A 13,985-nucleotide genomic window follows, 5' to 3' on the forward strand; every position below is an offset into this window, starting at 1 on the left:
TTCCATGATGGATGAGGTTGGTTCACTTCTTTTCAGCTCAGTGCAATAAATATTTCATACAAAGGAGTTTTTAGCTGAAATTTTATGCAGATTCACTTGAGGGAGTTACAAATTCAGGCAAGTGTAATTAGACTCTTAAGAAGTGCTTATATCTTTATATTTGGATTTATTTCGTTTCCTCCAGCTACGGGCCACGCTCAGTAAGCAAGCACTGATCTGTCATTTTGAGTATGCTGGGCAGCTCATGGGGGCTTTTCATCCCATCTGAGCCAAATCAGCAGGCTGAGCTGGAGAACTGAAGTACAAACTCCACTCTCCATCTCTGGTCTCCATTTTGGTGTATTTTCCCTCCCTGAAGGTTTGGAAAAGCTGGATTTACACTCCTGAATGGAAGAAAGCTGTGGGGGGTGTGTGTAGTCATTGTGGGGTTGAATCTGTATTTACATGTATTTTCTTTCTAGGTGAATTGTCCCAAAGAGGATGCTTCAAGATATTGTGGAAGAGAAAATGCATTGAGGAAAGCTTTCCTGTTCAGGTGAGGGGTGTTTCTGGGCACTGTTTGAAGGAAACACTGTCACAGTCAGAGATGTTTGTGGAGGAGTGAGAGGATCCATGAGGACAGCTGGGACCTGCATAGTTTAGCAAAAGGTGTCCCCAAAATTCCAACACAGGCAAAGGAGATGCTTTGTCCTCAGTGTGAAACCTCCCATCCTGTCCCACGTTCCTTGGAGCAGCAGAGGGATGAGCTGTGGAATGAAACCACGGGAGAAATTGGCCATCAGTGTTGTCCTGTCTCCGTTACCTTCCACCCCAGACCACAAGATTTTGGGTCTAGTCCTAGAAAGAAACACTTTTTGGTGCTCTCCCTGTTGGTGGGGTTAACTGCTCTGGCCTGGGTGGGAAGGTTCAGCTCCTGGTCTCTCCAAGGGTTGTCACCTGGAAGCTTTTCCACATGTTAGCTCAGTTCTCATTGACTGTTGTACTGATAATCATGGAATAATTTAAGGTTGGAAAAGACCTTTAAGATCATCAAGTCCAACCATTCCAAAGATCTTTAAGATCATCAAGTCCAACCATTCCCCCAGCACTGCCAAGGCCACCGTGTCCCCAAGTGCAGCAGGAACCTGCTCAACCAATGGTACCTGGGCTTGAGCAATTCCCACCTCGGATCAAAGGCATCTCAAGCAGTGTTCTGCCGTTCCTCCATCGTCCTCCCTATCCTTCTGTGCCTGCCTTGGCTCCCTTTTCCAGCTATGATCCATGCAGTGAATCTCTCTCAGTTCCTTTGGTGACTCTCTCTTCCCTCCCCAGAGGAAACCGGCTGATCCGAGAGTTCCCCACCGATGCCCTGTTCGACGTGAACTCTGTTGTCGCCAACGTTTTGTTGTAAGTCCAGACCACATCCCACTCTCTGAAATCCTTTTCCTTTCTATTCCCACTTTTTGCCAGCCCCAGGTATTCCAGAGGCTGCTCTCAGCCAAGCAGGTTTGGCTTTGCTTCTCTCTTCATTATGGTTTGACCCTGTTAAACCTTTTCCCTTGAGACAACTCACCAGCACACACCCAGGCACGTCCAGTTGGCTGTGAATCTTCAATCTGCCAGCAAGAAGCTGGAATTTTACCCTCTTTTTCCCATCGTGGTTGTGTGGCTGCAAATTGACTCTTCAACCAGTTGCTAATGGGGTTTTTTCTGCCTCCTCAGTGCCCTGCTCTTTAATGAAGTTAAATATGTCGAAACACTGGCAGACCTTGAGAACATTGAAAATGTGTTGAAAGGGAAGTCCAACATGGTCTTTGCCTACGTACCAGCTACTGGAACAGCAGGTATGGACACTCAGCTTTCCATCTTTGCTCTCTTCCCCCAGCCTTTTTTTAGTAAAATACCCAGGAGCTGAGTTTCTGACCCAAAATCCTGCAAATGAAAACCTGAAAGGGCCACCCAGCCACAAGATCTATGCTTCCACATGACTTGCTTTGTTTCCAAAGGGATCAGTTGCACCAGAAAAGTTTTGCTGGGAGCATAAGCCTTGAGAGATGGACTTGGAGAGGGAAAGCAAGCCAGTGGTTGCTGTCTTAAAAAAATAAATAAATCCCTGGGCAGATCTCTGGCTCTGCAGTGGAATGGATTCTCACACAGCACCTGTTTGCTGGGGTCAGGAACAGGACCCAGCTCCAGCTGCTCACTTCCCTTCACAGTTTGTCTTCAGACAGACTCAGTGACATTGTACTGAGAGTTTGTGAAAGCCTGGGAATTCCTATTGACACCTGGGAAGGATGGAACAGGAGATGAGGAGCTGAGTCCAGCTTGCCTTTCTCTTTCCAGAGCACAGGGCTGTGATGGAGGCAGCGTTTGTTTATGGGACCATCCACCAGTTTGTCCTGACAACTGAGGCAGCGCTGCTGAAAGCCACCAGGTATGTCCAGACACACCCCCACCACGGAGAGCTGCTTCCCTGCACTGTTTGCCTCACTCCTGGTGTCTCAGATTCCCAAATCAGCTGTGGGATGGCGTTAGGATGTTGTGTCAAGGGTGGAGAGTTAGATTTGTTTTCCAAAAGCTGCTGGTTGTGTTCCTGGCCTTGGAGTAGCCTTGCTGTTCGTGGCTGTATTGGGTGGGATTTCACAGAAGAGCCCTCTGTCTCCTTTCCATGGCTGATGGATCAAACCTCAGCCATGGGTTTTCAGGAGAGTTGATGTTAAATCTTAAAGCGCTCCCACCTTGTGCTGTGATGTCCAAGGGCAAGAACTGTAGCACTGCTGATGGATTTGGGAATTCCCATCCCATGGCTTCACTGGTCATCCCCTTCCCACACAGGAGGAGCTTTAGAATGCAGATCCTTCCATGCTGCTGCTGTGACCTCCTGCAGGCAGGAAAATGAGGGAGGAAGGTGGGAACATCACATGAAGTGTTGCTTCCTCAGCCAGCAGTGTGCCCAGGTGGCCAGGAAATCTGGTGGCACCTGGTTTGTACCAGCAATGATGTGGCCACAGGCCCAGGCAGTGACTGTCCCCTGTGCTGGAGACTGCTGAGGCCACACCTTAAATCCTGGGGTCAGTTTTGGCCCCTCATGACAAGACACTGAGGGGCTGGAGATTTTCCAGAGAAGGGAATGGAGCTGGGGAAAGGTCTGGAGCCCCAGGAGCAGCTGAGGGAGCTGGAAAGGGGCTCAGCCTGGAGCAAAGGAGGCTCAGGGGGGACCTTGTGGCTCTGCACAAGTCCCTGACAGGAGGGGGCAGCCGGGGGGGGTCGGGCCCTGCTGCCAGGGAACAGGGACAGGAGGAGAGGGAATGGCCTCGAGTTGGGCCAGGAAAGGTTTAAATTGGATATTAGGGAAAATTTCTTCATGGAAAGGGTTGCCATGTGTCAGAACAGCCTGCCCAGGGCAATGGTGGAGTCTCCCTCCCTGGAAGTGATCAAAAAACATGTGGATGTGGCACTTGGAGACATGGGTTAGTGATGGCCTTGGCAGTGCTGGGGGAACAGCTGGACTCGATGATCTTGGAGGGCTTTTCCAACATTAGTAACTCCATAATGATTTACCTGGGATTTTGTCACGGGTGACACCAGGGCAGGCACCAGGGTGGCCCTTCCCGAGGTGCCATCCCGTCCCTGCAGGATATCGGGAAGTGTGCTGTGGCTCCCACTAGGTGGCACGGCTGTCATTGCGCAGGAATTGGCTCAATTCTCCTCAAAGCAGCGCCGCCGCCTCCCGAGCTGCTGAAATGGTGGGAGCTTCTCCAACAGGAGCAGCTCCCAGCCAACCGGGCCAGCAGGATTTGAGGTCTTAATACTGCACTTTGCTCTTCCGTGGAGAGCTCTTAAATCCCTGTCCAAAGAAGGTGATCCCTGTTTTAGGGGTAGGGAATGGGGGCATTGGAAAAGGGAAGTGACTTCCCAAAGTTACCCATAGACCAACAGCAGTGATGGTGTCACAACCAACCAGGGACACCTTCCACCATCCCAGGTTGCTCCAAGCCCTGTCCAGCCTGGCTTTGGACACTTCCAGGGATCCAGGGGCAGCCACAGCTGCTCTGGGCACCCTGTGCCAGGGCCTCAGCACCCTCACAGCCAAGAATTCCTTCCCAATCTCCCATCCATCCCTGCCCTCTGGCACTGGGAAGCCATTCCCTGTGTCCTGTCCCTCCATGCCCTGTCCCCAGTCCCTCTCCAGCTCTCCTGGAGCCCCTTTAGGCCCTGCAAGGGGCTCTGAGCTCTCCCTGGAGCCTTCTCTTCTCCAGGTGGACACCCCCAGCTCTCCCAGCCCATTCCACAACCCTGCCAAACCCTGAACTTGAGGATCATCTGTGAAACACGTCAGCAAACCTGGTCCTTCTGTCAGGGCACTTTGAACCCTGCTCAGGGTGGGTTTTGTTTCCTCTCTCACAGCCATGATGACCCTGATGTCTCGTCTGCCTGGCTCTTGTTCTGCCACTGCCAGCTGGCCACAGACCCAGCCCAGCCCTGCAGGAGGACAGCCCTGGGACAGCCCCTGACCCTGCTCAACATCCACAGGCACCTCAAGCTCATGGGGGCTCCTTTGGTGGTAGGACTGGGAAGGAGGAGCCGCTGGGGTGGGAGGGCAGCTGGGGAGAGATGTGAGGAGGAGGAAGGTGAGAGCAGAGAGAGAGGCTGAGTGTAGGAATCTGCCCCTTCCAGGGTGGGTCGAGGCAAGGAACAGGAATCATGTGGTGCAACTGCCTCACCAGTTCAGGGCTGGCCAAAACTTAAATAAGTTATTAAGGGCATTTTCCAAATGACTCTTAAGGACTGACCACCTCGATATGAAGCTTGTTCCAGTGTTTGATCATGCTCTTGGTAAAGAAACCTTCCTGATGTTCTGTCTAAACCTCCCCTGATGCAGCTCTGAACCATTTCTACGTCTTCTATCCCTGGATTCGCTGAGATACCAGAGTTTCCCTCTCCACATCCCCTCAGGAAGCTGTGGAGAGCAATGAGGTCATCCCTCAGCCTCCTTTTCTCCAAACTAGACAACCCTAAAGTCCTCAGCTGCTCCTGTAGGCTCCCTGCAGGGGGCTCAGCACCCTCTGGAATTCGATATCAGTCCTTCACGCCTTGGTGATCCCAAGGAACAGGAGGTTCCCTCCTATTTCCCCCTTCCACGGGGCAGAGAACTTCAGCAGCCTCCTGTTCCCACTGGTGATCCCTGCCCATGCAAAAGGATGAGCAGATGAGCTGGGAAGTGCCTCTTTCAGCCATTTTCCTGGGTGAGGCCAATGGAGGGAAGGCACTGCATCAAGTCTTCTGTGCTGTCATGAAGCAGCACGTCCAAGGCAGGAAGGGAAGGATTCCAGCTCTTGCATGTTGTGGCTGGGATTTTCAAACTGCCCCAGGGAATGGATGCCAGGTAAATAAAGATGAGTGGAGATTTGACATCTGGAGTTGCTAAGCCACAAAAAACCCCACGCGAAATAAAGCCCAGGGAAAGTGATGACATGTTGGAACAGTTTAACTGGGTTTGTCTGCGTTCTGCTTCCGTGGAGGTTTTAGAATTGGGGTTGGAAGTTTTCTCCTGAGGATTTCTGTGACTGGGGAAGAGCTGAGGTAACTCCAACTTGCGGAGCTGTGCTGCAGCATAACCCTGGGTGTTCTCCAGACAGAGGTTGCTGAGGACCCCGAGAAGGTCTCCACTGTTCACTTGCAGCTCGGGCTGCCCCTGGTGTTCATCCTGAGCCAGAAAGAGACCTATGAGGCTGACAGGAGGACAGCAGAGTTTGTGGCCTGGCAGCTCTTGGGGAAAGCAGGAGTTGCCCTTTTATCCAGGTATTTCTCTCAGGTGTTTTGGGGTTCTCCTTGCTTTTTGGGGGGTTTCTGAGCCCACTTACCCCAGCACCAGATGACAGTCAGTGGGCTTACAGTTGGATGGGAGGCAGTAAAACCAGGCTGTATCCTGTGACAGGGGATCACATTTAAGGATTTGTCCAGAATCAGATTAGTTTGGAAGTGTTGCTGGCTTAGGGGTGGAAAAATATTCAGACTAAGAGAGATTTTGGAAAGGAAGCTTAGCACTGGTGGAATTAGGGCAGAAAGAGGAGGGGTGACCTTCCATGTGACCATCTAATGTTCACTTTGTGTTTTGGAAGGGACCTCGTAGATCTGAACGTTCTGCACCGCTCAAACATCGCCCTCAAGACACCAGATGAGGTTGGATGCTGGATTTCTTTATTGGACAGCTCTTACTGCCCTGCCTGGCCATGATGCTCTGGAGGGGTGGTGGGGTGTTGCTCATCTCTGGTGTTATTCCCTCAAGCTCGAGGGGAAGTGTTTTTCCCAAGTTGCACATGTGTGTGCAACAGGTTATCCAGAGAATCTGTGGATTTCTCATCCCTGGAAGTGTCCAAGGTCAGGTTGGATGGGGCTTGGAGCAACCTGGGATAGTGGAAAGTGTCCCTGCCCATGGCAGGGGGTGGGATGGGATGATCTTTAATTTTCCTTCCATGATTCCATGATTTGGGTGCTGCAGAGCCATTGTGCCTGCTGGGAAAGAGAAAACTGTGAGTTCATTTTGGGTTCAAAACATAGAGTGACATCTCCACTACAGCTTAAGGCAACACAAGGTTGTGAACTACATCCAAGTGCAAATTCCCCAAAGATTTAGACTTCTAAAGGCCTTAGGAAAAGCATCAAAAGATGGGAAAGGGACTGAGTGTGAAAGGAAGAGCAAACAACCAAAGGTCTGTGCTGAGCTGATGTAACCCAGTGCCTCTGGCAGTGAGCTGGGAAAAGGGCAGGGTGTGAGTAAAATGAGGTTGATCAGGATGAGTTAAACTCTGGAGGGACCTGACCCAGCTTGTGAGGCAGGCTGGAATTGGGTGCTGGCAGATGCCAGCGAACACAAGATGGCCCAGATTACCTGAACTGTCACACTTGTGATTGCAGAGGTGCAGGATCAGACCTGAGTGTCCCCTCAGGGCTTCCCATGGCCTGCTGAGAGATGTGCATGTTGGGTGGCTCTGGGAGCCCGTGGGAGGTGCCAACACTTTGTCATTTCTCTCAGCTCCTGATGAACTTCCCATTTTCTCTCCAGTGCCTTTGTCTGAGCTGGTGCCAACACTGGAGAGAAAGTTTTAAGCTGACAGTCTCATTTCTGAGAAATCCATGTTGCTTTTTCTTCATTCCATGGGTTGGCAGTCCCTGTGCCCTTGGGAACATTTCTCCTGGCTGAGCTCTATGAGATAAAGGACTTTTTGTGCTGGTTTCCCAGGCTGTGATGGGCTCCTCGGACCCAGCCTGACCCCTCTAATGAGGGGACATCCAAGTGGCCCCTGTACCTCCTTCCTGCTCTCCTTCCCTGCTTGGCCACTGGGATTTTTCCTGCAGTGCTGGATCTGTGTTAAGTTGCTGGGAGATGGGGCTGGTGTTCACTTTCACCACAGGATCCCTCATAGTCACGTTTTTTCACTCCACCAGCCTGGAGTGAGAAAAACTCACACACAGGAGAAGTTGGCCCAAAGAAACATAACCCAGACATTCCCCTGTTTGGCAGCTTTGGGGATCTGTGACATATCCCAAAAACAAGGAGTTGGGAGATCAGTGCCCCATCAGCCTTGAGTTTGGTGTGCAGACAGAATAAGCAGAGGGGGATGCTCCACTGATTTATTGTTTTCCTTAGGGAATGCCAATCCAATACCTGGTCTTGGAAGACACCGATGAAGTTATAACCCTGGTGGAAGATAAGAGCAAGGTCAAACAAATCCAGGAGGATGAGGAGGAGGAGGAGGATGAGGATGAGAAAGAGAATAACAATCAAGGTGTGCAGTTAATCAGTGAAAAGCTGATTGTCGTCAGCCAGAAGGTGCAATCAGCATCAGACACGTGGCAAAGCATTGGAGAACCCTTGCAAAGCATCACAGTCACCTCATGGTGGCCACAAAGGGGCTCTTTCATTCCCTGAGATCACTGGAACATGACACACAGGTCTCATTTTTAGGGGAAACACCTGGGAGAAAAATCAGAGCTGTTAGAGGAACAGTTGCTGTGTGAGGGACAGGGATGTGCTTGGTTGCACCAGCTCCAAAGGTGTGGGGGGTTAAAGTGCGCCCCAGCACTGTCCTCTACAAGCATCTGAAGAGCCTCAGAATCATCCATCCCTTTGGAAAGGTTTGAGAGATGTTTTTGTAAGAGCAGATCCAGTCTTGCCTCCTTCAGGGAGAAAACTCTGGTCCCTGCGATGCATAACTGAAAATGCATTTGTTCTCTGTGCAAATTTGAGGGTGTTTCCTTAAAAAAGGGGGGCAGGATCCTAGAGGAGTTTGAAGAGTAGTGTTCTAATCCAGGGGCAGAGCTGGTGGGAGGTGGGATTAGGGCATTTTGGGGGGTTTGTCTGTGTGGCTGTGCCTCCTCTCCTCGTACAAGGCAGTCACTCACCCCATGTCTCTGCTGAGAGGTTCTGGATGTGCTGGGGTGGCCCAGGGGGCTGCAGTTCCCTAGGCCCTGGGCACACCTGTGGGTCCCTTGCAGATATTCAGGATGACCAGGTGGTGGAAGCAGTTTCCAGGGACAAGAAGAGAGAGCTGCCCCTGGAGCAGGTCCTTGTCCTGACAGAGGAGAACTTCCACTCTTCCCTCTCGGAGGCTGCCCTGACAGTGGTGCTGTTTTATGCCAGCTGTGAGTATGAAAGGTGGCCTGACTGTGCCTTCTCTAACCTTGGGATGCTCTCCATGCTTTCCATGATCCTGGAGAGATCCTGGAGGCAAGTTTTGAGCATAAATCCATGCCACATCCTGCCCCGTGGACACTAATAACGATCAGGTTAAATCAGTTCTTCTCATTGACTGATAATAGCAGGTATAGATCTGATATGTAGAGATTTTTAACCTTCATTTTACAGGGAAAAAAAGTGGGACAAGAGGGGAAATTAATACAGTGTGAACTCATGGGATGGTCTAGACAACCTGGTTGCTGTGTGCTGAAGCATAAAGTTAAATTTTCCTTCCTTATTTCAAATCTTACAGAGCTTGGAGCACCTCAGGATGCAGAGATTGATGGTGTGACATTGTCAGGGAGCAGGGTGGGGCTGGCTGTCCCCTGGCTGTCCCTCAGAGCTGTGTTTCCCCTCTCCTGTGTTTCAGGGGAAGCCGTGTCCCTGGCAGTGCTGCGCTCCTACTCCGAGGTGGCCGCTCACCTGAAGGGTAAGGAACCCCAGGCTTCAGGGCCTTCACCTGCTCCTACTGGCAGTAGGAGCCAGGACATGGATGGTACCTCACTCCCTCCCCTGGAATACACTCATTTTCCCCCTCAAACTCCTAAGGAAGTCATATCCACACCAGGTTGTTTAGGAGCACTCCTTTGTGTCTTATTTAGAGATCTTCACAGAGTCTCTGCTCCCAGGGAACAAGCAACAGGACAGGAGGAAATGGCCTCGAGTTGCACCAGAGGAGGTTTAAATTGGATATTAGGGGAAATTTCTTCATGGAAAGGGTTGTCCAGCCCTGGCACAGCTGCCCAGGGCAGTGGTGGAGTCCCCATCCCTGGAGGGATTTTAGAGCCATGTGGATGTGACACTTGGGGACATGGCTCAGTGGTGGCCTTGGCAGTGCTGGGGGTACCATTGGTCTCAGTGATCTGAGTGGGCTTTTCCAACCTAAACAATTCCATGATTTTATGATTCCAGATGTCCCATCCCTGAAAGTGTTCAAGGCCAGGTTGGATGGGGCTTGGAGCAACCTGGGCTAGTGGAAGGTGTCCCTGCCCTTTCCAATCCAAACCACTCTGTGATCCCATTATGGGATGTTGGTGGGCACAGTGACTGCATGAGGGAGAATTTGGGAAGGGCCTTAGTGGGTAACACAGAGCAGCAAACAGCAGGAACTGTGGCCTGGAACATGAAAAAAGGGTCCTGTTTGTGCCCCTCAGGGCCCCATCCTGCCCAGGCCCAGGAGATGCCCTACACATCAATGTGCTGGGTGGCACCTCAGCTCTCCTGGAAAAAGGAGCTGTGATTATCCCTGGCTTTGGAGGAAAGCAGGACAGACAGGTGTAGGCAGGCCCAGATCCAATGTCAGATGTCAGAGGGAGAATTTACAGTGATGGTAGCTCCAGGGCCTGGAGACTGGCTCAGTTATGTGGGAATTCTCACAGGTGGCCAGAGAACTCCGTAAATAACACAGTGATGGTGAACAAGCAGCAACACTTGGGGCCAGCACATCAGGGAATCTAGGAACAAAGGCAGGAGGGAGGGATCCTTCAGGAGAGTCTGTGCAGTGTAAGCCCCACATCCAGGCCTTCAACCCCACCCCACTCTGGTTTGTGGAGGGAGGTGGGTTCTTACATGGGCTGAATCTCTTCCAGAGGTGCCTTTTTCTCCCCTTGGCTGCAGGGGACACTGAGGTGGCTTCGTCCCACTGCAGCACAGCGGGGAAGTCACATGGATCTGGGCAAGAGCTATTCCAGCACCTCTGGAGGTGGCAGGTGCCTTCCCTTGGTTTTTCTTCTCCATCCAGGCTCATTTTTCCTGGTGCTGGAACACAGTGCCAGCAGGACTCAGCAGTGGGGACACGTCTGGAGTGTGCAGAGTTCCCCAGAGTTTTCTGGGAAGCAGCTGCAGTGGGAGTTGCTTACAAGAAGCTCTCCTGGGAATGCTGCAGACAGTGCTGTGGGCTGGAGGAAAGCAGCTCTGCATTCATGGTATGCATGAAGGGAAAGTCACCAGCAGCTTTGGTCTGGACTGAAATCCCAGGAATAAACAGGAAGGGACAGGAGAGGTTGTTGTTGTTATTATTGTTGTTGTTAGAGATATTGGGGTTGTTGGTGGTTTGGGGTTTCTTTTGGACTTCCCCAGCAGCCAGAGCAGCTGAAGGAGCGACACAGGAGAGTCTGTGGGTAAAACCTGGCCTCTTCCCAAGCCAGTGGCCAACCCTTGGCGGGTTCTGCACAGCCAGGATTTCACCATGTGTGTTTTGAATCACTTGATAGCAATCTCAGTGCAGGGAAGCAGCCACAGACAGATTCTCAACAGAGATATGAGCTCACTGGGGTCAGGGCCTTTCCTCTGTGATCACTGGGGTCCCTCCAGAGACTCCCAGGCCAGATGTGACCCTATGGAATGACTCCAGTCTGGTTCCTCTGCCGTGACTTCGGAGCAGACACAGAACAGCTGCATTGGTGGATCTCGAGATCCTTTTTCTCTGCTGCTGAGGGAGCCTCAGGGAACTGGGAGAACCAGCTACCAGAGGAGCTGGAAAACCTCAGAGGATGCTGTTCCCCGGGCTCTCAGTGATGGCTGGATCAGGAAGACCTTGAGCTGTGCAGGACTGAGAATAAGATGTGGGGTATGGCCTGGGGTACTCTCAGTTCCCCAGAAGCTCTGGTATTCCTGCCTGCTCCGGGGTGGGTGGAGCTTCCTTCCTCAAGGGCTGGGAAGCCACGAGCAGCTGTCTGAGGAGTGAATCACCCGTGCTGGAGGCACATTTTGAATTGCAGAACGAGGTCCTGCTCCTGATGCCAATTCTTTGTGCAAAATGGCACTGAGAATAGGCCATGTGTGATCAAACACGGGAAAGGAGGAGGCTGCAGACTGGAATGACCCTGTGAGTCATCCCGTACCAGATGCTCAGCAGATCCTCACCAAGTGAAGTTTACAGCCCTCAAGTGTTTTCCCTTTGTTGAGAGATCCAGTTTAGCAGGAGACAAAGAGGAGCATCTCTGCCTTGCTGAACTGAGCGCATTTTCTACTCTTGAAGCAAGAATGTCCCAATCCCAGTCCCATCAGGGCTCAATGCTGCACCTCTGGATTGCTTTTGCAAGACAGGAATTTTTGGAAGCAGGGTTAAGAGCAGAGGATGTGAAGGTGAGACAGTGCTGAGCATTTCTTAGATGTGTCATTGGCCTTCTTGGCAAAGGAGAGAGGAATTTAATATCTAAGAAGAGCAATGTGTTGTGATGAAAAACGGTTCTGCCTCTCTCCTCTGTGCTTGTGAAGTCTTCTTGACCAGGGACTTACAAAGGCAGGGGGTGCAGTTGTAGCTCAAAAGCAGGAAAATCAGCTGCATGATTTGGCAATGGATATCCACGGAGCCTGACTCTGAAGTGAGGATTTAGGGGTTCATTGTGTGATGTTTTCCAGGTAGTTGTTCCCATTCTGTATCGGATTCTTCCTCTTGAAGTGCAACACTTCATCCGTAACTTCTCTTTCATGTTGTAGCCTCTGGAACACTCTTCAAGTGAGCTGGTTTCTTAATACAATCATGGAATTGTTTAGGTTGGAAAAGCCTTCCAAGGTCATGGAGTCCAGCTGTTCCCCCAGCATTCCCAAAACCACCACTGCCCCGTGTCCCCAGGTGCCACATCCACATGGCTTTGAAATCCCTCCAGGGATGGGGACTCCACTGCTCTGGGCAGCTGTGCCAGGGCTGGACAGCCCTTTCCATGAAGAAATTTTCCCTAATACCCAATCTAAACCTTTCCTGGCCCAACTTGAGGCTGTTTCCCCTTGTCCTGTCCCTGTTCCCTGGGAGCAGAGCCCGACCCCCCTGGCTGTCCCCTCCTGTCAGGGACTTGACTTGTTCCCCCCGAGCCTCCTTTGCTCCAGGCTGAGCCCCTTTCCCAGCTCCCTCAGCCACTCCTGGGGCTCCAGCCCCTTCCCCAGCTCCATTCCTTTCCCTGAACACTCTCCAGCACCGTGCCAGTCCTGCCTTCCAAATAGTTATAAGTTCAAATGATTATAAGTTCAAGGGATTCCTGATTTTTCTTGTTCCCTATAGCACTGATGGTTTGTCTTGTCCTGGTTTTCTAAGACCTCTAGGACAGAGGTTCTTGCTGTTGCTGGGTTTAGTAGCACCTAAAACCACAGGACAGCAGGATTTTGTGTTCCTTTCACCTTTCTTCCCACTCAGCAGTGACCCCAGTCCCTTGCTGAGTTACTCAGTTCCTGAAAGTGCTGCTTGTTCAGTCATGAATGATCTGGTGCAGGTTGGGATGGGAGAGGGCCCATCCTGTACCAGGCGTTTTTCAGGCCAGATGGGGCTCCTTCAGAGCACATGGTAGCTAATTCCCTGAACTAATACCCAAATATTAAAATTCCTATTTGAAGGAGCCTCAAGCAGCCTCACAACTCGATTTTAACAGGACATCAAAGCCCCATTTCCATGGAATTATTTTCCAGAGTTGGGCAAGACACAAGATGATGTGGTAAGAGATGATGAGAACCAGCTATACTGGATCAGAGGTGTGAAGTAAATCTGAGGTCAGGCTTTCAGTTTGAGATCTTCTTGCAGAGTCTGGGAATGACACAAACCATTTCTGCTCTCTTGGAGTGTTTTGACAACTCCTGCCTGTCTGAGTGGATTTGCAGGCCCTTCACTTGTGCTGCTTCCTGCTTTTTCTGCACAGGAGTTTGACGCAAGGCAGAGCAGCAGCAAACTCCTCATGTGAGCTGCAATGCAGAACCTCAGATGGAGGTTGCAGAAAATGGTCCTGTGGGAGGCCAGGGATACAGGGACAAGGGATAGGAATTCATGCTGAGGTCACCTCTGCCTTCACCCCCATCTGCAGCAATCCTCATGGAATCCCAGCATGGTTTGGGTTGGGAGGGACTTTAAATCCTATCTCATTCCACCCCTGCCATGAGCAGGGACACCTTCCACTATCCCATGTTGCTCCAAGCCCTGCCCAGCCTGGCCTGGAACCCTCCCAGGGATTAGGGGTCCACAGCTCCTCTGGGCAACAAGGGTTTGTGCAACACTCAGCTGTGCTCAGTTCTCAGGAACTCAGTTCAGTATTTGGTCAGCCTTCCCCACCCTGGCATGGGTCATTGCTTGACCCTGCCCAGTGATCTCACTGCCCCCTCCAGAGCATCCCTGACGTGGTGTTAGATTTTATTGTTTCTCCCTTACTGGCAATTTCCAGGCAAAACTTGGTTGGGTTTTTCCTCAGGAGGGATGTGTTCTAAACTGCTCCAGATTCTCATTTGCTTAAACCTTTCCATAAAAAGTGTTTCCCAGGCTGACTTGCTGGGCTCTGCAGAGCTT

At 51.3% G+C, this 13,985-nt stretch overlaps 1 protein-coding gene across 4 annotated transcripts in view; it reads left to right on the forward strand.

The window, feature by feature from the left end:
* The window catches only part of TXNDC16 (thioredoxin domain containing 16), a 37,324-nt gene that overhangs the window by 7,096 nt on the left and 16,243 nt on the right, over window positions 1–13,985 (forward strand). For all 4 annotated transcript variants that reach the window (XR_006019288.1, XM_042047303.1, XM_042047302.1 and 1 more), the window contains 10 exons: window positions 462–535; window positions 1,312–1,386; window positions 1,702–1,823; window positions 2,323–2,413; window positions 4,387–4,543; window positions 5,615–5,781; window positions 6,102–6,162; window positions 7,631–7,769; window positions 8,479–8,625; window positions 9,090–9,149. Coding sequence is in view for 3 of the 4 variants with exons in the window: in XM_042047303.1 (XP_041903237.1) it covers window positions 462–535; window positions 1,312–1,386; window positions 1,702–1,823; window positions 2,323–2,413; window positions 4,387–4,543; window positions 5,615–5,781; window positions 6,102–6,162; window positions 7,631–7,769; window positions 8,479–8,625; window positions 9,090–9,149 (1,093 nt within the window). In the remaining variant the exon portion in view is untranslated. The remainder of the gene's footprint in view (window positions 1–461; window positions 536–1,311; window positions 1,387–1,701; window positions 1,824–2,322; window positions 2,414–4,386; window positions 4,544–5,614; window positions 5,782–6,101; window positions 6,163–7,630; window positions 7,770–8,478; window positions 8,626–9,089; window positions 9,150–13,985) is intronic.

The sequence above is a fragment of the Corvus kubaryi genome, unplaced genomic scaffold (genome assembly GCF_017639235.1).
Source record: "Corvus kubaryi isolate FWS band 111438036 unplaced genomic scaffold, C.kubaryi_AGA036_p1.0 66, whole genome shotgun sequence".
NCBI lineage: Eukaryota > Metazoa > Chordata > Aves > Passeriformes > Corvidae > Corvus > Corvus kubaryi.